Consider the following 23178-nt stretch of genomic DNA (forward strand, 5'->3'; position numbering starts at 1 on the left):
GCTCTGCATTGCTCCCTCCTTCCCCACTTTCAAATCCCACCTAATGATCATGCTTACGGTCACCTCACCCCCTTGGTATCAAACTCTGCCACTGTCAAGCGCTCCAGGACTCTACCTCGCATGAAGGCCACTATATAAATGCAAACTGTTGTTGTTGTACATGTATTATTGTGCGTGCACTAAAGTGAATGCATGTGTCATCCATGTGCCTTTAGGGCATGTGTGTCATCGTGTGTGCACGTGTTGACTACCCTTGACCATGCATGTGCATGTCTTGGTGTGTGCCATAATTTATGCCACAGTGTATGCCATCATATGTGCAGCTTTTGATGTAATGAATAAGATGCACGTGTGATAGTAAGTGCAATAGTACTTGCTCACGTGTGTTGTAGTACATGGCATAGTTTGTATGGTACATGTCATAATGCATAGGTCTATGCAACCTGGAACTTAACCTCCAATCTTGTGCCTCTGACCTGCTCTCCTATTGATTCAAAGAAAGAGGCAGAATTCTAATTCATACGGATCAAGGGTCTGTTTACATGAATTCATTTGCACGCCTTAAACAGTGAAACTTCTGAAACATCTTTCAAATTGTAACAGAACTTAACCAACTGCACCCAACATAACTAAGTAAGGATGTCAGAGGTCAGATTAAGTAAAGTCACCCGACTGTCAGCCACAGCTTCTCGTCTCCCATTATTGTCACTCAGTTCCAGACTCAGTTTGTTGCAAGCTCCAGCAGGGCTTCACACACAAGACATGTATTAGATATTGATGTTACAATGTTATGTTATGGGTCAGATATTGATATTGATATTAAAATGTCATGTTATGGGTCCTGCACATTTGTGGAACCAAAACCAAAGAGAAATGGCATACTCCTAAGTAAGAGACACAATGGGCTAAAAAGCCTCCTTCTGTGATGTATATTTCTATGATTCTATGAAGAGATCCAGTCACAAGAAAAGTGTTGCTCATCATTGCCTCAATTTAGGCTGCCGATATTTTGTCAAATTAATTACCTAAACCCAACATTTCTTATGGTAGTACATTAGAGCTAACAAAGTAGAAATTAAGGTCCTTGAATACGACTTGTGAAGTGAAAGCCACTGGTGTATCATTGATGCAACCAATATCTACGGCCTTGGGACTAGCAAAGATAATTCCTCCACCATTCCCATAACTCTCGTTCATACAATTTCCAAATTTTGCCGATAGTTTATGTGCACTCTTCAGGTTTTCTGGAATGAATGGCTAACATGTTGAACATAATGTATCGCATAGCCCTATCAAGTATCATTATTTGCCCTGACATGCAGATTTTCTTTTTGAGGACACATAAACTTTCTGTTTGCCTAATTGTAAAAGACATATCTATTTCATAACTTCCAATTGGTGTTAATTTTGCTTAAAAATAAGGAACTGCATCTGGCCTTGGCAACAAGAACTGTAGTTTTGATGGCAGTCTATTCCAAGAACTTTAACTGCTCAAAATGTTTCCCTTGTGGTCATAAGTGTACTTTTAAAGAGAACTAGCCCAGAAGCAACTGCTTGTGCAAAGTGCTCACTCCTGTTAAACTGTTCTGTGTTTGCTCAGATTTTAAAGTTACATTCAAACTTCTTGTTCTCGTGCTGTAAATGACTGTTCAAATGTAACACGGCAATTAACATTTCAACATGCAGTTTGGTTCTCTGATGATAGCATCATGGCAGGGGAATGTGTACGCTTGTTATTGAAGATAATGTTTCATTTCCTCTTTGTTTTGGGAGGTTTCATTTTAAAGCACAGATGGTAATGATATCAATATATGCACAGAGTGAATTAACTTTTTATTGTGCTTTATCCTTACTATAGCCTGCTTCAGCTATTGATGTAATGAAATACTTCCTGGTATCTGTCTTTGAAATTACCCTTCAATAACCTGAACATGTGTCTTTTTGTCATGTTGTCATATATTATCTGAAAGTATTAGTCTCTCTCAATCCTATTTAGCATCTTATATAACTCTTTAAGATCTCTCTGAAATGTATCTTTTCAAAGCTGAAGCTTTTCTTTTCATTCCACGTAGAGTATACTCCTCCAACATTTGTGGTGATCATTTCTGCTCTCCTCTACACTGCTTCGAGTGAATGCTGTACATCATGTGTGTCCTGACTAAAACGTAGCATGAGCATTACTTCTGTGGATCTGAGCTGAACTAAATTGATAAGATAGCCAAGCATTCAATTTGTCTTGTTTATTGATGCCTCAGACTCATTGTCACAGTGAATAACAGGTTAACTAACGCTCCTAAGTCTCTTTCAACTACCCTTTTGCAAATTCTCTCCAGTCCACTGAGTACATGCGCCTCCCATTTTCACTTCCTGTGTGAAGTTCTAAATTAGTGGTAGCAAATACTATATTTTGTCCACAAATACACAGGTTACAACACTTTACAATAAATCAGTGAAGCGTTTTGAGACATTTTAATGTCATAATAAGGCACTATAACAAATGCAAGGATTATTATTTGCAACATCAACATGCGTGTCTGAAAGCACGATCTGTATGGGAAAGCTCAAAGGATAGAAGTTCCCCATTGTATGCTGTGTTGTACTTTTTGTGCACAGTACTTCTGAGATCAGAGTTGGAGATGAAACAGAATGTGATTCTCATAGTTACCTGTATTTCAAAATTTCTTTCTAAGTTTTCTTACTTTTTTTGTGTTTATATGTGTGTATGGAAAAGCTCCCAATTGAATTTAGCTTTTCTGACACATTAATGAGGCCAAAATTTAGAGCCAAACTCCTACCCCGTGAAATAAGGTTTCATTCTGACAACTCCTTGTGCTTATCAGTCTACATGGTCTTCTGTCAGCTGTGAATGTAAACATAAAAACCCTTTCCATTGCATTCCTCAAATCAAGTGGACACGAGTGGGTTTCTCAAACACAGTTAGTACAGGAGGCTTGCAAAACACTACAGCTTAACTGGCTACTTATTTGTTTCCTTTCTCAGACGGAAAGCTATATTTCTGCCACTCACAGGCTCCCCCAGCACAAACACACATCCTGCTTTAGATCTGCAGTTCATTCTGTGAGCAACTGAAAGGAAATCCATATCTCATCTCTTTGTAGCACAGTGTATTGATGCACAAATATATTGTGCTGATCATCTGAATCATACGACCTTAAAGCACAAAATCAGGCCATTTGGCTAATCACTGCTATTTTTCTCCACAAGTGATTAGTCTAATCCCACTCTCTTCCTTCCTTCATAATAATAATAATAATAATAATAATCCTTGCATTTGATATAGCGCTTTTCACGTCAGGAGGACGTCCCAAAGCGCTTCACAGAACACACTGTAAAGTGAATTGACTGTATATTTGTGGGCGAACGCGGCAGCCAATTGCGCACAGCTGTGTCCCACAAACAGTCGTAGATTGAAAATGACCAATTTAATTATTGTTTTTGGTTTTTTGGAGGGATTATTATTAGGCGTGTGGAGTAAGGAAACTTGCCCAAGGTTTCGCCCTCTGCCTGGAATTGAACTCACGTCTCTCACTTGCAAAGCGAGTGCTCTAACCACTGAGCTACAGGACTCCACATATTTTGGTCAAGCATTTAATTTCCTTTTTGATCTTAACAAGTCTTGCCTTCTTCATAACTCTTCATAACTCTTCATAACTTCTTCATAACTCTTTGAAAACAGTTGAATATCTCACCAGATATTTTTCTACCTGAATAACTGTCTTTTCTTCAAAGATTTGCTTTCAAAGCCCCACATAGCCAATTCCCTGAATGCAAGCAATTGGACATAAGGACTGGGGACTGCTTTAAGTTTTCATCAGCACGAAGCAGAGTAGAACAAAATCTCGAGATTTATCAATTCACGTGGAGAACATTCGGTCTTTGTGCATGTATCAGATGTTGCTTCTGCCTTGTACATGTCCTTTATGATCTAACAAGGCAAGATGGCACGAGGCTTGTGTTCCTGGTTTGGGGATTTATTATAGTGCTTATAGAACACTTGCTCTTCTTCGCGGGCAACCGGACAGCCAAAGAATAAAATTAAACTCGATTCATCCAAACACTCAGGAATTTCACATTTTCATCCCATTTACCTATTATTCTCCGTTACTTTTACCCCCTCAGTCAAAGGATTTTTACAGGCTGCTTTTCAACTAATTTTTAACCAATAAATACCCAGAATCTCTTGGATGGCAGACAGTCAGTTAAAACAAAAATCCCCTCGGTGGGGGAAAAAAAATGTTTTTGGGGGTGGGTGAGGGGAAGAAACTTTGGAACATGAACGCAGTGAAGTCCTGCCAATTTGACATACAAATCAAACGCTCCCAGAGGACCTCTAGGAATTGGGTTGAGATTACCCAGATACTATTCACAGAGCACCTTTTTACATCTGGCAGAGATGACTACCATTCTATCAGTTTGAGCTAGAATTAAACAAACGCCCCTGAAAAGTCAACATGTACTCCCTGTGAAACACCCAGTGCTTGCTATTTAGGAAGCTGATGAAATATACACGTTCCTTTTTTAAAATGCAGAATGCATGAGACATTCCATCTCGGGAATGTTTCCACATACCAGTTGAGAACTGGGAGACCATAATTTTGCAGCCTGCTGGTAATGTATTTCTTTCTTTTCCCAGTAGAAACACAGAATGCAATGTATTTGTTGAAAGTGGGATTGAAACATGATTTTATGCTTTAAATGGAAGTATTATGCCAATGAAACATGACCGTAGAGCGCAACAAGCTGACAGGGCTGCACTTTAAATGACTTACTCCACACGGCTAATAATAATCCCTCCAAAACCAAACAATAAATTGGTCATTTTCAATCTACGACTGTTTGTGGGACTTTACTGTGCGCAATTGGCTGCCGCGTTCGCCCGCAAATATACAGTCAATTCACTTTACAGTGTGTTCTGTGAAGCGCTTTGGGACATCCTCCCGACGTGAAAAGCGCTATATCAAATGCAAGGATTATTATTATTATTAAGAGTCTCAGTAGCTCTGGTACCAGTCAACACTGAAATTGGGATTCCCCAATTCATCTTGGCACACATTGCTATGGATAGTTCATCTCACATATTTCAAATATCACCCATCACCCCTTTTGCTGTATTCCTGATGGATTCAAACATTTTTATTTAAACACCCATGTCCTCTTCACTTCAGATGCCACAGGCTTCGCTACATTCAAAACCAACCAAAATCAAGTTCAACAGATTTCCTGTGTTCAGTCTCAGCTCTGAATTACATGGCTTCTGGAGCAAAGCAGAAAGATCTGGGATAATGAAATTCCACTTTGTACATCAGGCTCACAACCTTGAATTCTGGCCTTGACACAGATCTGCTTTAGTATTTTTGTTTGCCCTGGCTGCATATCTAATACCAAAGAGGTTCAATTCCCCATCCCCATACCACCCCCTCCCAAGCAAACTTCACAGCAGAAAAGAACATTAAATGCAAAAAACAGTTTTATTTATTGATGGAACAAATTGAGCATTTTACACCATTTCACCAACTCTATCGCCCCAAAATTAACCCCACTTTGCATTCTTAGGTCCCTCAAAATGGCAGCTACTTATTAAACGACATATGTAAATATTCTAATTTGTTATTTCCAATTCCGTTCATGATGCTAGCTGATTATTTTTGCCCCTTCCCCCGTATGACATTCTCCTAAACTCAGCATTACAAAAGCCATAAAAGGTTTTTTTTAAATGTTAAAATAGTAACATGATAAATCAAGCTAAACAATTAACACAGCTACAGTTTCAGTAAAAAGATCAGCAGTAAACATTACTACTTAGGATTAGTTATAAGTTCTTTCTTTTTAAAGCAGTCGAATGGTTTTTCCAGTAATAGTTAGGAAGTCTTCATCTGCTAGGGCTCGGAGTGCCTCTTCAAACAGGTCCTTGGTAATAGCCTAAAGGATTTTAAATGAAAATATATAAATTAGATCATATTTGTAAATCATACGTAGACGCAATTTGGAAGTGTTCTGCAAATACAATAGCACTCCTGGCATTTAACTTCCCCCTTTCAAATTTACCCTGAAAAATTCAAATTAATTACTCTCATCTGCAAGAATCTGTTCCAGCACTTGTATGGAACATTTAAGATGATCAATTAATCGCTAAAGCAACTGCAATGACTTCTAAATCTTTGGACTGTGCAACAGTCTTACAAGAAGCTCAAATAGAACTCCTAACTTAACTTGCTTTATTAAAAGAAAACTCTTGACTGCATCTTTGGCAAAACCCATGACGTTTCAGCATCAGCTGTGGAAAGTGCACAAGTGAGTGACAGCTCAGATGAACTTGCTGTCCAGCTTTCCCTCCCTGTAGGGAAGGTCCTGGCTTTCGTCAATCATTTCCTTAGGTGACAAAACTCACCCCAGGAATGTAGGACAGTCGGAACTCTTCACATTAGTGTTTGCTCCTCCACAAAGCCATCTATCCTAATCCCAATTTCCTGCTCTCTCCCCTCCCTCCCCATACCTTACTTGTACACGCCCTTCTTCTATTTCTTTTTAAATCCACTAATTAATTCTGCTCCAAACGCCAACTCTGGCAATTCATTCAACATTCTGATAATCATCTGCTAGAAAAAAAATCTCCCCAACTTCCTCTTTCACACTCCAAATTATAATTCTTTACATTCCGGGTTATAATCCTTCAACCTCCAGGGAACAACAACAACTTGGATTTATATAGCGCCCTCCACGCCGGACAGAACGCTTCACATTAATAGATCCCGGGGCCGAGCCAGGGTGATGGGGAGGAAGGGGGGGTGTGGTGGAAGGTGTAGCTTGGAGGGGAGGCTTCCACTAGGGGGACGGGATCAATTGGGGGAGAGCCAGGTTTTGGTGAGCCCAAGAATGTCACGGTGCTTGTCTAGGATGAGGTCGTGGATGGTGAGGGCTTTATTTGAGAGGAAACGGACGTTTTGGAGGGAAATGCGGGTGGGTTTGCCGGAGGGAGGAGAGAGTGATGCTGAGAGAATTTTTGGGGCACAGGAGAGATGGTTGTGGAGAGTGGTGTAACTGGAGAGTTGGGGAGTGTACGTATGAGGGAGGGGACAATCACGTGAGCAAAGTTGCACCCCAGTAAACACTGTGCTAATGAATGAGAGAAGACTGGTCTTTCCAGTTATTGGAAATGGGGTCAAATGGTACCATACTACTCCCACGTTAGAGACATTTAATAGGCTGCAGATCGTTCAGAACTCTGCAGCCTGTGTCCTCTCCCGCACTAGGCTCCATGACGCTATCACCCCCATCCTCACCCGACTTCACTGGCTTCCCATTACAGAGAATACGGTTCAAGATCTTGGTCCTCACCTTCAAAGCCCTCCATGGCCTTGTTGCCCCCACCTCTGTGACCCTACCAACCTGCCCGCTCCCTCTGCTCAGCGAGCTCCTGCCTGCTTCACGTCCCCCGCCTGGCCCACCATTGGTGGCCACTCTGCCTCTAACCTGTGGAACTCCATCCCGCAGTCCCTCCTTCAAGACCCATGTCAAGACCCTCCTCTTTGACCGTGCCTTTGATCACTCTGCTTCCCCCCCTGCCCTCCACCCTCCCCAACCCCGACCCCCAGCTCGGGTTCGGAAACACTGATTGTTCAGCGCCTTGGGACGTCCTCCTGACATGGAAAGGCGCTGTTGTTGTTGTTAATATCTACTTTAGAGGTGACAAGGTAAATTTGGTTAGGTCAACTCACAGCATCAGACTGTGACCGCAGATCATCAAAGAGCAGCTGGTATTTCATTGTTGGAGTTTTGCCCTTAGACTGAATGAGCTTCTTCAAGGATTGAGCCAACTCCTCCTTACGTTTACGAGCAGTGGCACTCATTCCTGAAATACAAAATCAAAATTATATCGGGTTATTTTGGACACATTTTAATGAACTAGAACACAGTCCTTTTATTTCCACCATGTCCATACATCAAGTGAGGAATGTTAGTCACAAAACACTCCCAGGTCAATTTTATGTTAGTCCGATATTAAATTGCTTAACAATGTATGCAAAATATTTTAAGTAAACTACAATAGCTAAAATTACAGGCTTGTCATAAAAACAAGAAGACTGATTTTGCTATGTGCAAACCCCCTGCTTTAATATCAGATCCACGAGAACACATTCCCCAAAACAGACACAATTAAAATTAGCCATAAACATTGTACAAACAAATCATGCAATAATCCTGATGCTTCAAAACCAGTCCACTGGAAGATCTGGTTAATGGGAATATTCCCAGAACAAAAAGCCTTAAGACTTGAGGAATTTGTCTAGCTAATTTACGATTTGAGAGAGACCCGGGGTGTTGGTTGATTTGTCACTCACCATGTCCAAATAATATGAACCAGTAATAAACAAGGCAAACAGAATGCTGAGCTACCTACACTGCCAAATCTGCTGAGAAGTCATGTTCAAACTGTACAGTGTTTCAGTCAGACCACACACACTGGTGCCATTCTGGTTGCTGAGACATGGGAGCTGCTCAACTCGAAAGACAGCGTTAGAGAGAACGATGTCAGAGCAAAACGTACATCAACTAAAGGCGTTTACTTATGAAAAGACAGTTCAGAGGGGATCATGTCGAAATGTAGATGTTAGGTAACGAAGTGAAAACTCAGAACAATACACTCGGATATACCATGCTGGGGGGGAATGGAGGTGGGAAGGCGGAAGATAGCGAAACAAATCAGGAATGTGAATAGCAATTTTAGGACAAACACTAGGAATTAATTATTTATAATAATAATCCTTGCATAATAATAATCCTTGCATTTTCACGTCGGGAGGACGTCCCAAAGCGCTTCACAGAACATACTGTAAAGTGAATTGACTGTATATTTGTGGGCGAACGCGGCAGCCAATTGCGCACAGCAATGTCCCACAAACAGTCGTAGATTGAAAATGACCAATTTATTATTGTTTTTGGAGGGATCATTATTAGGTGTGGAGTAAGGAAACTTGCCCAAGGTTTCGCCCTGTCTGGAATTGAACCCAGGTCTCTCGCTTGCAAAGCAAGTGCTCTAACCACTGAGCTACAGGACTCCACAGTCAACAACTGGAATGGGTTACCAAGAGTGGTAGTATTGTAATAATGATAATAGTGTAGTGGTGGTCAATCTGTGGCTCACGGGCCATCAAGAAAAGTAGTGTATTTTCAAGTTTTTCTTGATTGAATATTTCTTGATATGGTATAAATCAAGAAATATTGAATCTAAAAAAGGTACTCTGTTGCTGGCAGCTGACCATAAAGGTTGGCTTCCATTGTTATCAAGGATAGACAGTAATGCTGGTATTCTGTAATGATGAGATAAATTGGGCCAAAGTGACATCGTTACTCCCATAGTATATTCTCTTTCTCGATTCAATATCAGCATCTTGACTCTCTTACCTGTGGTGAGGATAGAAATGTCCACAATTCCAGTCCTTGGATCAGTAGCAGACTGTTTCAGAGCTTCACGGTGAAGGCGTTTGGCCTCTTCCACATCTATATTCTCCACCTTTTCAGAAAAGCGCACTTTGGCATGAGCCTCCGCCAGCCGAATTAGTGATTCTAGCTGCCGGGGGTACGCAGACACCATCCCCCGACCACTACCAATTTTTCTCATGTCCACATAAGCCTGCGTCACAATGGAGGAAAAGAAGAACGTGAGTGGTGTAGTGCATCGTCTGTAATTATCTTTTAAGAAATGCAGAAAAATAATAATCCTTGCATTTGATATAGCACCTTTTCAGGTCTTCAAGACATCTCAAAGCGCTTCACAGAAAATACTGCGAAGTGAATTAACTGTATATTTTGTGGGCAAATGCAGCAGCCAATTGTGCACAGCAGTGTCCACAAACAGTTGTGGATTGAAGTGACCAATTTATAATTTTTTTTAATAAAAGGAATTGTTACCCCCAGAAAAGCGATCCATCAATCGACTAACAACTGGGTTCCTACTTACTACTAGGTAAACAGAGGCGTGTGGAGTAAGGAAGCTTGCCTAACATTTCGTCCTCCTGGGAATCAAACGCAGGTCTCTCGCTTGCGAGGCGAATGCTCTAACCACTGAGCTACAGGACTTCAGTTAAGACTGAATTCAACAATTTGCCAAATTCTGGAGGCTCTAAAATGCTGCACAAATGCAGTAAATCTAGACCCAGATAGAATTTCTCCCCATAGAATCTTTAAAGATTTACACTGTAGGAGGACCAAAAGGAGAAAATTTAACATATGCGATGAAGAGATCTACTCTTAAGCTTTACAAAAATGGAATACAACCTTTCAGACAAGTTCAGGAAATAGAATAAGGAAAGACTGACAAGGAGGTAACAAAACCTTTCAAATTTTACTTTTTTTTTAAATCAGCAACTATTTTGAGAGACAGGTCAAAAATGGTGACTTTTGAACATCGTATCTCATATTGATCTCCCACCTCAATAAGCGACTGGCTGGCTTCTTCACTCAGTCTGGGGTGGACATATATACGGGCATATGCAAGGTAGTCTTCAACACTGCCATATCCATGTATTCTTCCTCCACCTGCTCTTCACTCTGGTAATAGAGTGAAACCAAGTGGTGGGCAAGCCGACGGTCATACGCTTCATCTTGGGGGTCCAGCATGAGGAAGATCAAGTCGAACCTGCAAATAAAAGACACCCCAAAGTCTTACAAACTGGTTTGTTCAATAGGTATCTCAGTTGAAAATCAAAACTATGATTGTTTGAGCAACCTCCAAATCGAGGTCTTCCTCAGGGACCACTCTCAGGAATGCTCCACTATCCTGCACCGTGGCATGTTGAGACTTGGTTCTTATGCTGGAACAACCTTGCCTCCTAATTCGGTGTGGGGTACCAAGCGAAACCCCAGCGGAGCAACAATCACATCAAAAGAGACCAAATAAGCCCTGGGGGTGGTCCTCGCCTTCAAAGCCGTTCATGGATCCGTTCCTCCCTACCTCTGTAACCGCCTAACACCGTACCAACCTGTCTGCTCCCTCCACTCAGGGGGCTCCGGCCTGCTTCACATTCTCCACCTTGTCCATCCCACCATTGGCTGACGGGTCTTCAGTCTCTCAGCCCACACCTTCTGGAACTCCATCCCACAGTCCTTCCCTCCCTTGCCTCCTTCACGACCCTTCTCTTCGACTGTGGCTTCAGTCACCCTCTTACCCCTACCCTCAACCCCTCCTGATCCTAACCACCAACTATGGTGCGGATTCCTGACTGTCCAGCGTCTTGGGACGTCCTCCTGACGTGAAAGGCGCTATACAAATATTTTAAATATAGTAAATTCTGCAAAGCGTTTTGAACATGCAACGTGCTGGATCAAATGCATGGATTATTACTATTATAAACTGCATAAAATGAGAATTCTTTTCACAGTAACTAATACAACAGCTCACGTTTTATCTTTCAATGGCCTCTCTTGTGGAATGTAGAGATTTTGAGGTGTGCGCACGCGTATGTAGCTGTACTCTTTCACTCTTAATGGCTTTGAAGCACGTCTGGAATACTTGAAAGGAAATTTGACAAATACGTAAGGAAAAATGATAATGAAGGATATGGAGAAAACAGACTTGAAAAGATAATTTCAGTGGGAGAGCTTGCACAAGCAGATATGATGGGTTGAATGGCCTTCTACTGTGTAATAATCCTTGCATTTGATAGAGCACCTTATCACGTCTTTAAGACGTCTCAAAGTGCTTCACAAAATATGTAAAGTGAATTGACTGTATATTTTGTGGGCGAAACGTGGCAGCCAAACTTGCTGTATTCCTTAACTTATTTAAGGAACCCACATTTCCAGGTGGTTTGTTTCTCTTAGGGTCCCAGCATCCCTATTAGTAAATCAACCTTAGAATACAGTACACCCTTCACAACAAACTCCGCTCAGGATTTTTTTTCATTCTCTCCTGCTCCCTCAGAGGTGTGAAAAGAATAGTTGGTTGATTTGTTGCTCTTAGTGAAACAGTCCCCGAGTATTAGCTTTTGTTGAAGAGGTCTGAATTCTGAGCCAGCAAACTCTCAAAAAAGTTTGTAGTGGTCAACCACCTGGATAGCAGTGTATGTGGAAGCTGGATGTTCTCTATAGTTGTCTTTTTTGGATTCCACTGGGACTCAACTGGGTTTGCAGCTGCCAGGATAGATGTGCGAGCATTGAGTTGGCAAATTATTCCAGCCTGAAATATGCAGAAATATATTAAACGCTCAAAAAAAATCTCGCCCATGGCATAACACAATAGAATTGGATGTAACATTATCAAAATTTGTGTTTGACTGATCAGCACCATCTTTGGACTAGCTTCCCCCGCCCCCCACCTTTAACAGCTGAGGGATTTTCTCACCTTGGCAATGGAGAGCGTCTGCTGCTCCATGACTTCATGCAGCACCGATCGCGTGCTTTCGTTCATTTTGTCAAACTCATCAATGCAACAGATGCCGTTATCGCTGAGGACCAGCGCCCCGGTCTGCAAGACCAGCTGCCTGGTTTCTGGGTCCTTTGTCACATAAGCGGTGAGACCCACGGCACTGGATCCTTTGCCTGAGGTGTACTGACCTCTGGGCACCAGGTTATGCACATACTGGAGCAATTGGGACTTGCTGGTTCCTGGATCACCGCAGAGCAGGATGTTGACCTCCGCTCGGAAATTACCACGGCCAGTGTGACTGAAATCTTTGCGTGTGCCGCCAAACAATTGCAGTAAGATACCCTGGTATCAAAAAAAGGGAAGCATGCAGTTTAAGAAAGAACAATTTAAACCCTATATCTGTTACTCAGATTTCCCTTACCTCCATGACATCACCCACCTGTCACTACCCATCCCAGCGACCTGGAATTCAACCTTTTTCCCTGTACTTGGTGACGTGTGGTCGGAGATATTGTACCTGGGTAACCCCATTATTACTGGGCTTCCCTGTAAGTAATGGACATAGATTTGTGAACCAATGGTCCAGGGGCAGGCTGTACCTTTTTGATATCTTCATGCTCATAAATGCTCGGAGCCAGAGCACTGGAAAGCCTTTCATAGATATCGGGCTTCTTAGAGAGATCCTTTAGCACTTCCACTCGCTCCTCCGTGAACAGTTTCTGGTCCTTTTCGTCATCGATCCTGTGGAGGCGTTTCTCATCAGTTTTGAGGAAGTGAATAACGTCGATGTGGGTCTTGTACACAGATTTCACGTTGCTCACTCTCGGATTCACTCGGATAGGAACAGCTCTATAAATACCTGTGAAGGAGAACACATGTTGCTCAGAAACAAAGATAATCCACATCAGATCATACCTGAAGACCTTCCTCTATAACTGTGCCTATGGTCACTTCTCTCCCGCCCTCTGCTCGGCATCAAGCACCACCTCTGTTAAGTGTCCAAGATGCTACTCTGTATGAAGGGATCTATGTAATTGCGAGCTTTTGTTGTATGGGAGCAACAGCTAAGGAAGTACTCTCCAGCGGGAGTGGAATGAGCACAGCTGTGGGTGACTTGCAGCTTTTTTTTATTATTACGGTCCATTTGCAACAGCAGTACATACACTTGTAAAATTTATTGGGGAGAGGGGGTGGGGAGAGAAACTACTCAAATCATTGCTTCCTTGCACTTCTCCTCAAAAGAAAAGAGAAACCGGTGACAACAAGCGATACTATGATTTACCTGTAACATTCACCCGGTCGCCGGGCTGGACTTTATCCACCAGGTCATTGTGAGCAAACAACACGACCGTGTGCGGTGTCTGCCCCGCAGGCATGTCATCAGGAGACTCCTGTAACTTAACCTGAAACCATTACAAAGAAAAAGTCAGCAAGTTTCTTCTCGATCACTCCCAGCCCTGCCAAGTGTTGAGCTACAAACTAGTCACATTGAGACATAGTATTTGTTTTGTGTCAATTGATACTGGGATACATTTTGAGTTACATGAAACTCACTTGAAAAAGAATTTCTAACATCCTTATCTTCACCTTTGCTTCCTATCTCCCATTAATTATGCTTCTCATCTACGTAATGGAAGAGGCAAGTTGGGAGGGGGTGTAGAAAAGGAAAGGGCGGTGGGAAAGAGGAAAGCAGTGTATGAGGGGGGGAAAGAAAAATAGGAGATGCATTCTGCCCGAGCTCTATAGTAAAAATGTTGAAACCTGTAGTGGTGAATATCAAGGGGGCGCAGACTACTTGATTTAATGTAACAGGAGTGGGGGGGGGAGGCTATAGACCTATCTAGCAGGCAGCCAGCCCTGGGAAAGCATGGCACAAGTTGGTTAATGTGTGTACCTACCCAGGCAGGTGCTTCCACCCCCACCCCCCCAGGCTGGGAAACTGGTCCTGGCCTATCAAAAATTTCCTGACTCCACTCTGACTCATGCACTGGAGCAGCACAATAGGCTACATAGTGAGTCTTGGAGATGCGCTAAATACAAGTATTCCTCACCACAGACAGAACTTTTTTTTCCCACAAACTTTTTATATGAAGGGACAGGGTTCCAGCATGTACCCCAAATGCTGGATGCTATTACCAAAGCACCCAGCTTTTCCCATTGACTAGCCAGATTCCTACATTAAAAAATGGCTCACTTGGGGTGTCAGGTTGCCACTAATGTCGCCAGGTTACCTGCACATTGCGCATGAAGAGTCTCTGGTGTGCATGAAACAACACTGATGTCACTTCCTTTGCGATGGAAGTGACATCAGTGGCATTTCCTGGATATAATGTGTAAGAAATGTCAACAAAGATTTGGCCACCTAGACATTTTTACGTGCCTCATTGCAATGCAGCCTCTGGCATATTGGACTCACATAACTGAGTTATAAAGGGGTTCCACATGAATGACTATTTAAAGCACCCCCCCCTTTAACACAGGGTAGAAATATTTTGCTGCCATCAATCTTGCCAAATAACGTACCATCTGTTTGTCCGAAAACATGGAGCGATTGTGGATCAGTGCCATGCTGTGTGTGGTGTTGCAGTTCTTACACACTGATGGTTCAGCAATCCGGCCTCGGTCGATCTCCACTCTTGTACAGAAAGCACACACCTGACAGCGAAAAAACGCCTCCTGCATTTCAGGAATCAGCTGTGAGGACCTGATCACCATACCACTGATCGTGATCAACTGGTCAATATCTAGAGATGGTGGGGGGGAGAGAAGGTGGGGGTAAGCAAGAGAGAGAAAAATACATTACTTTCAAAACATATCCTGGGATATTATTTTCAATCTGTTTCTTGAAACAAACAGCATTTTCTGTTTCCACTGTCTCCCTACAGTGCCTGTTCCATATGTTTACTACTCGCTCACTGAAGTAATGGTTTCTGCAGATTTGTTCCGAATTTACCTCCTTACAATAAAACACTTACATTAAAAATTATTATTATACTAAAACAATTCAATTATGAATTTTTTTCTTCTTCTTCACTACACAAGACTGGGTCATAACAGTGATTCGTGACTCTTGTTGCATTTACACATTAATTGGCATGTTTATCTAGATAATGACAGTTAACACACTTCAAAAGTAACTAAATGAGTGAAGCACTGAGATAAATCATGACCGCAAATATAATTGTTATCAACTTAAACCAGTTTCCACATTTGATCATTAATACCTTCTGGATTCAGACTTCTCATATTCTTGGTCTTCAAAGCATTGTAGGGCCGAACTTGGATCTGATGCTCCAGGATTGAATCGGGGAATCGATCGAAGAAGAGCTCATTAACAGCCATATCAAAAGTAGGAATCACTTCCTGTTTGACAGAAGTTAATTTAGCGTCAAAACATTGCTTTCAAAGAACTTTTCATAATTTTGATAAGTTAAGTAATGCAAATTATAAAATGGGCAATGTTAGGATACCTGTGGATAGCAGATCAGCTGTCTGTACAGTTCGGTGTCAAAAGCTTTTAAATGAGAAGCATTCACATTTAGGAATGGTTCGCCCACTAAATTCATCTGCAAGAAAAGCACAAGGTCAATTTTCCATCAATACTGGAGGCATTATTAATTCAACCTTAAAACGTGACCCCTAATAAAAAGCACAAGGAGATTTGAGTTACCTCTTCAAGTCGTTGCATATAAAGTGGTTCACTGAGGTCCATGCCTGAATGCTCCTCTTCTTTAGCTGTCGGGTCAGCGAAACGCTGAAGGAACCTCTGAAAGGAGACAACAGTTACTTTCTCTTAATATTGCATAGATCAGCTTCACACACATAGCTGCAGTGTTGGCAATGTCAAAACAATCCATTTATTTTAAAACGCACAGGGTTCCAGCAAATACTTTATTCCTGGACAGTCAGGGATCCGCACCCAAGCTGGTGGTTGGGATCAGGAGGGGCGGAGGGCGGGGAGGGTAGGGGTAGTAAGGTGACCAAAGGCATGGTCGAAGAGGAGGGTCTTGAGACAGGTCTTGAAGGAGGCAAGGGAAGGGGCGAGGCAGAGGGACTATGGATGGAGTTCCAGAGGGTGGGGGCAGAGAGGCTGAAGGCTCACCCACCAATAGTCTGATGGGTAATGCGAGGGACGTGAAGCAGGCTGGAACCGTTCGAGCAGAGGAAGCGGACAGGTTGGTTGGGGGTTAGGAGGTACCAGAGGTAGTGGGGAGCAAGGCCGTTAAGCGTGAATGTTGTTTGGTTTCTCAATTGACCCCAATAATTATTGTCCAGAACAATGATTTGGAGCGTATTCAACTATGAACTCCAAGCAGGAACACTACAGAGCACAAAGGCGCTAAGACAAGAAACAGAAATTAATCAAAAATCACTTCTTGATAATACACCAAATTAATTGCCACAAGAAACCTACCTGAAACTTTTCTTTACACGCAGCAACGTTGACATCTGTTCCCCAGATGACAAGCTTTTGTCCAAGGGACTGTTCACTGGTCACAATCTCATCCACCACAGGCTGAAACAGCAGATAACACTCAATGAAGAGCAGCAGTCATCAAGACAGTCGAATAATTAATGCAAAGCTGGATAGTATCAATTACATACCTGCTCTGCCTGCAAGTCAACCTGACGGGCCTTGCGTGCAGAGCCAAGGTCAGGGCGTTGACGTATAGGTGTGCCACGCACACCACTGCGGGGGGTGCCTTCCACCCTGGAGCTGGGAGTCCCGTAAGTCAAAGGAGAGCTCACGTCAAATTCACTGGCAGCTGTGGACAGAATCAAACATTTTGAAATTTACACCAACGAAAAGGGCAGAAAACAACAACAACAAAGTTACATTTATATAGTGCCTTTCACGTCGGGAAGACGTACCAAGGCGCTGGACAGACAGTTATGGACCCGAGCTGGGGGTCGGGGTAGGGGAGGGTGGAGGGCAGTGGGGGAAGCAGGGAGATCAAAAGCACAGTCGAAGAGGAGGGTCTTGAGATGGGTCTTGAATGTGGTGAGACAGAGGGACTGCGGGATGGAATTCCAGAGGGTTGGTGCAGAGTGACGGAATAGTCCGCTGATAATGGGGTGTGCGAGGCAGGGGACGTGAAGCAGGCTGGAGCCCACTGAGCGGAGGGAGTGAGCAGGATGGTAGGGGGTTAGGAGGTAGCAGAGGTAAGGGGGAGCAAGTCGGTGGAGGGCTTTGAAGGTGAGGACCAGGATCTTGAACTTTATTCTCTGTGTGATGGGAAGCCAGTGGAAGTGGGCAAGGATGGGGGTGGTAGGGTCGCAGAGCCTTGTGCGGGAGAGGACACGGGCTGCAGAGTTCTGGTTGATCTGCAGCCTGTGGAGGGAGGAGTTGGGGAGGCTGGCAAGCAGTGAGTTTACATAGTCGAGCCTCGATGTAATGAAGATCTTAATACAGCAAAAAAAATCTACAAACTTAAACCGTTTAAAAATTATTCCCTCACACAGATAGATATTCTGGAGACCAGTTACACCGAAAGCTGAACAAACCAGTTCTGAAAATAATAACAATCCTTGGATTTGATGGAAACTGTGATTGATTTAAACACAAAAAATGTATTTATCAGGGGGAAAAAAAAACACTTGCCTCAACAAGATCATCCTTCAACTCTTAATCCCCCCCCAGTTCTTACTTTCTCTAGGAAAACATCCGAAGTGCCAGGTGATTTCATGCACACTATTTGCTTCAGTGGCATTCCCTAGTAACTTATTACTCCTCTGAGTAAAATAATCTCTCACTTCCTTATTTTTAATCTGAAGTCATCATTATTTGAAGGCTAATAAATGTAAAATAGAACTTTAGCTCTCATTTGAGAGGCGGTAAGTTAAAGGCAGGCGCAACGTAGAAAGACAGTGTTTGTTTCTCTAAGATGCTTCAGTTTGCACAGTCACTTGGATGCAAAATATTCATCATCACTATAACTGGGGGGAGAGGGAAGAGAGGAGGTAAACTGCTTAGCACCGAATGAATGGCTGTGGGATGAATTCAAAATGACAAAGCAACAAACCTGAATGACGAGACCGTGCTGGACTCGAAAAGAGGGACGAGTCCTGCACATTGGGACTCCGAACGTCAGCCGCTGGGGAGGTTGGTAATGGCTGTAGATCCCCAGTGGAAGTTGTATCATCTGTCCGCCTCCTTTGGGAAGGTGGGGACTGTACTTCATCACTGCGAGCTGCAAGAGATTCACTTAGTGTTAAGTTAGACGCAACAAGTGACTTGTTCAAACACAGAATGCAAATAGCAGAAATTTAGAGCTACTCTAAATTACGATCTTTCTAAATTTCAGTGATGACGTATTATTTTCTCTAGCAATGATTCAGCTGTTGTAATCTGTCTACACAGCTTACATTTGTTAATACTATATGAACCACTTTTATCTCACACCCAACACAGCCAAAACCCTTATCCACCCATTCATCAACTGCAGCCTCAATTTTTCCAATGCCCTCCTCACCCGGTCTCCCAGCTCCATCATTCATAAAATCCACTGAATTCAAGCTCTGCCACTGTTAAGCACTGATACGCTCCCCCTCACAAAGCACGCAATATAAATGAAAGTTGTTGTGGTTTTCCACCCGAGCCATTTTTAACCACCCGACAATTTTTTATTACCTCTACAACTAAGCCAGACTGACACATAGAACTAAGTTAACGGATCAGCTCAATTCTGTGCACCATTTTTGAGGATGAGTGAGAAGGAGAGGCAAGAGGAGGGAAAAGAGAAGCTGGATGTGCGTAACCAGCTGGATATTTTAAGTGCACAATATTAACTTTTTGGAAGACTGTAATAAAATATTACAGAATTTCCCCCCTCCCCTCCCCTATTCTACAGACATTATAATAATGACAACATGAACATTCGGAAAATGGAATGCTATTCTGCACTCAAAGGATGAAATAAAACAGCAGGTGTACAAGATCCCAGTGCTGTGATGAATGATGAGACTTACGAGTTGGAGGGTTGCTGCCTCTTCCACGTTTGCTTCCTTTACGACTGGGTGTAGAGGTTGGAGATGACATCTTGAATACTAAGTCAAGGGGAAGGTGCAATTAATATTTTGTTGAACATTTTTATTTGCAAAGTTGGGTTTAACATTCCATCCCTGAGCAACGTTTAACACCAGAAAGATTTTAATTGCATCTACAACTGTCTCGGTGTGAGCGACAAACGATAACAGATTGAATAAAAGTATACATTCCAAAATTAATCATGTATTCATTTTTACCCCCCCAAAAATGTTAATTTGCAAAGATTCTGGGGTGAGATTTTAACAGACCAAATTACAACAACAACAAATTGCATTTATTTAGCGCATTTCACGTAAGGAGGTTGTCCCAAGGTGCTGGATATTTGACGATTTGCACCCAAGATAACCAATTAGCTTACATTTGCTTTACCTATTTTTGATGAGCAAGGCTCGCAGGACTGGGTTCAAGAGTTAAGAGTCGAAATGTGTTCTCTGAATCACATAGCAGATAAGTTTAGGAAAATAGATTTTTTTTAAAAAAAAAAGCTGATCAATACAATGCGAGACGTCATAATTAAATCCATATTAAAACAAGGTTTGCTAGAATATGTAAAAAAAATAAGAAAAAATCATTAAATGTATTATAACTTTGTTTTGTTTTGCCTTCCCACAAGTGTTGGTTCATATCAAACCTTGTGCTCAAATGTACTTTGCTGAGGTGGAAAATACTGAACTTGGGATGTCAGCCAATTCTATATTAAAAGCACAAAGAACGCATTTAACTATAAACAATAACTTATATAGTGCCCCTCACACAGGATAGCATCCCGGAGGGCTTGACAGGGGTGGAGCACAACGCATGAACCTCAGACTTCTATGAAGTACAGCAACAACACCTTGCTTTTTACTTATTTTGTAACCTTCACATACACAGAGTCTTAGAGCACTTAACAGTTGTGGAACGATGCCAGCAGGAGACACAGGAGAGATGACTGTAGGCAAAGTCAAATGCAGGCAAAGAGGGGGCAAGGCGGAAGGAGTGAGGCAGAGTTCCAGAGTTTCAGGGTACAGTGGCTGAAAATATATCGCTGATGGTGGAGCGGAGGGGATGAGGATCATGCCAGGCACATTGGCATCCGTTTACAACATCTCAATGTTTCAATGTCAATTGTTTTTAATTTTTCAACAAGAAATGTTGCATTTTCAAAAATAAAAACCCAAACAAAATTACCACCATAATCCCTACATGATCAATAGATCAGTAGTCCTGTACTGGAGTCCTGTAGCTCAGTGGTTAGAGCACTCACTTTGCAAGTGAGACACCTGGGTTCAATTCCAGGCATGTCAGGGCGAAACCTTGGGCAAGTTTCCTTACTCCACACTCCTAATAATAATCCCTCCAAAACAAAACAATAATAAATTGGTCATTTTCAATCCACGACTGTTTGTGAGACACTGCTGTGCGCAATTGGCTGCCGCGTTTTGCCCACAAATATACAGTCAATTCACTTTACAGCATATTCTGTGAAGCGCTTTGGGACATCTAGAAGACGTGAAAAGCGCTACATCAAATGCAAGGATTATTATTATAGCATTTTATACACTTCGCGGTGGGGGGAAAGAAGAGGAGTATAGTATTTCATTTTTAATTTAAAGTTTCCATGATTTGACAACTGCAGAAACCCTTCATTATCCTTCTCTAAACCAAAGTAGTTTTGTTTGAATACCCCAGGAAGTTCATCTCAGACCTCCTGCACCCATTTTAATTGACAAACAGCATAAAGAGTCAAAACAACCAAATCTTTAAATGACAATATTTGATCCAGTTCCTTAGCTTTCCCCTTTATTTATTTATTCTTTCAGGTATTTACCCAATTCCCTTTTAAGTGATGTTATGGGCTCAGCCTCCAAAGTCATTTGAGTTCCTCAGACATCACAATTATTTTTTTTAAATTTAAAACCAGGTCTCCAAAGCTGGTGCAAATGGGGGTTTGATTACGAAAATGTCATCCCAGTGATTGAGATGAACACATTGCAGTTCCCATCTTAGCCCAAAGTAATGTGTTCCTGTAGTCTTAGCTCAACAACTCACAGCCACTGAGGACAGACAGACAGACAGACAGACAGAGAGGGTAAAAAGTATTTGAGAGAGAAAACATGTGACCTGTTCCCCAGACTGGGAGGGCTCTGATAAAATATCTGATCAGAGGCCTACTCTCTAGGATTACATATATTATATATATTATATATATATATGATAGGTCAGACCTGCTCTCCCTTCTGTAGGACTATACACATAGAACTAAGTTAACGGATCAGCTCAACTTTATCATAAAAATGTCACCCCAGTGATTTGAGATGAACACATTGCAGTTCCCATCTTGAGACCAACAACTCACAGCCACTGAGGACAGTTACATATAATATATAATACAATTATAAGGCCTGACCTGCTGCCCCGCTGTGGGATCACTGTCCAGTGGCTGTGGGATCACTGTCCAGCGGCTGTGGGATCACTGTCCAGCGGCTGTGGGATCACTGGGGATCACTGTCCAGTGGCTGTGGGATCACTGTCCAGTGGCTGTGGGATCACTGTCCAGTGGCTGTGGGATCACTGGGGATCACTGTCCAGTGGCTGTTTCCCGCGGAATCTGTCGCTGGTTCCGTTTTCCCGCCAATCCCCGGGCGGGAGAGCCCATTCCGGGCCGCGGGGGGGGAGGGGCCGCCCGATCCCACCACTTGGGGTTTGCAGACCCTGGAAAAGGACAACACACGGCCCCGGGAGAGGGGCAGAGCACAGGCGGCGGCGGGAGGGCAGCGGAGGGCGTCCGCGCTCAGCAAAGTGGAGCATCGGAGCTGAGTGAAGGGAGAGTTGGAGTGTGTGTGTCCCCCCCTCCGGGGCCGTGTCAGCGGGTGGTGGAGTCCGGCCCCGGGGGGCATTGTGGGGCAGTGCGGGGCAGTGCCGGGGCTGGTGCGGGGCATTGTGGGGCAGTGCCGGGCATTGTGGGGCAGTGCCGGGGCTGGTGCGGGGCATTGTGGGGCAGTGCCTGGCATTGTGGGGCAGTGCGGGGCAGTGCCGGGGCTGGTGCTGGTGCGGGGCAGTGCCGGGGCTGGTGCTGGTGCGGGGCAGTGCCGGGGCTGGTGCTGGTGCCGGGCAGTGCGGGCAGTGCGGGGCTGGTGCTGGTGCCGGGCAGTGCGGGGCAGTGCGGGGCTGCCGCTGACTGACTGACTGACTGACAGACGATGGCGGGGCCCCGCGGCGCCGCCGCTGACACTCTCAGCGCCTTCAGCAAACTGCACCACCTGCTGTCGCTCAGCGACGTCAAGAGCGCGGCCGCCGAGTCCCACAGCGCTGTGGGCAGCATCAGCCGCGACTTTAGGTGCAGCAGCAGCAGCGACAGCCAACTGGGTGGGTATCTCGGCTCAGCACAGCTCTGCTCGGCTCAGCTCTGCACAGCTCGGCTCAGCTTTGCTCGGCACAGCTCTGCTCGGCACAGCTCGGCTCAGCTCTGCTCGGCTCAGCTCGGCTCGGCTCAGCTCGGCTCGGCTCAGCTTTGCTCGGCACAGCTCTGCTCGGCACAGCTCGGCTCAGCTTTGCTCGGCACAGCTCTGCTCGGCACAGCTCAGCACAGCTCTGCTCGGCACAGCTCGGCACAGCTCTGCTCGGCTCTGCTCGGCTCAGCTCTGCTCGGCACTGCTCGGCTCAGCTCGGCACAGCAACACCGCACACTGCCCCAGCGCCCCGTGTCTCTGCTGTGAAGTGCAGTGACTGTGTGGTCTGTGTGTGTGACAGAGACACAGGGAAT

At 43.7% G+C, this 23178-nt stretch overlaps 1 protein-coding gene across 1 annotated transcript; it reads right to left on the minus strand.

Moving 5' to 3' along the window:
• Nucleotides 1–5470: 5470 nt before the first annotated feature.
• Nucleotides 5471–22039, minus strand: mcm4 (minichromosome maintenance complex component 4). The gene is given in 18 exon segments (XM_007888002.2): nt 5471–5940; nt 7737–7870; nt 9424–9652; nt 10451–10524; nt 10527–10657; nt 12069–12196; nt 12362–12727; nt 12985–13244; nt 13668–13788; nt 14909–15129; nt 15610–15748; nt 15856–15951; nt 16056–16151; nt 16800–16901; nt 16991–17151; nt 18409–18576; nt 19355–19432; nt 21823–22039. Coding segments are annotated over 17 exon segments (2589 nt in total). The 5' UTR covers nt 19425–19432; nt 21823–22039; the 3' UTR covers nt 5471–5847.
• Nucleotides 22040–23178: the final 1139 nt, after the last annotated feature.

This window comes from Callorhinchus milii, unplaced genomic scaffold (genome assembly GCF_018977255.1).
Source record: "Callorhinchus milii isolate IMCB2004 unplaced genomic scaffold, IMCB_Cmil_1.0 Scaffold2, whole genome shotgun sequence".
NCBI classification, from domain to species: domain Eukaryota; kingdom Metazoa; phylum Chordata; class Chondrichthyes; order Chimaeriformes; family Callorhinchidae; genus Callorhinchus; species Callorhinchus milii.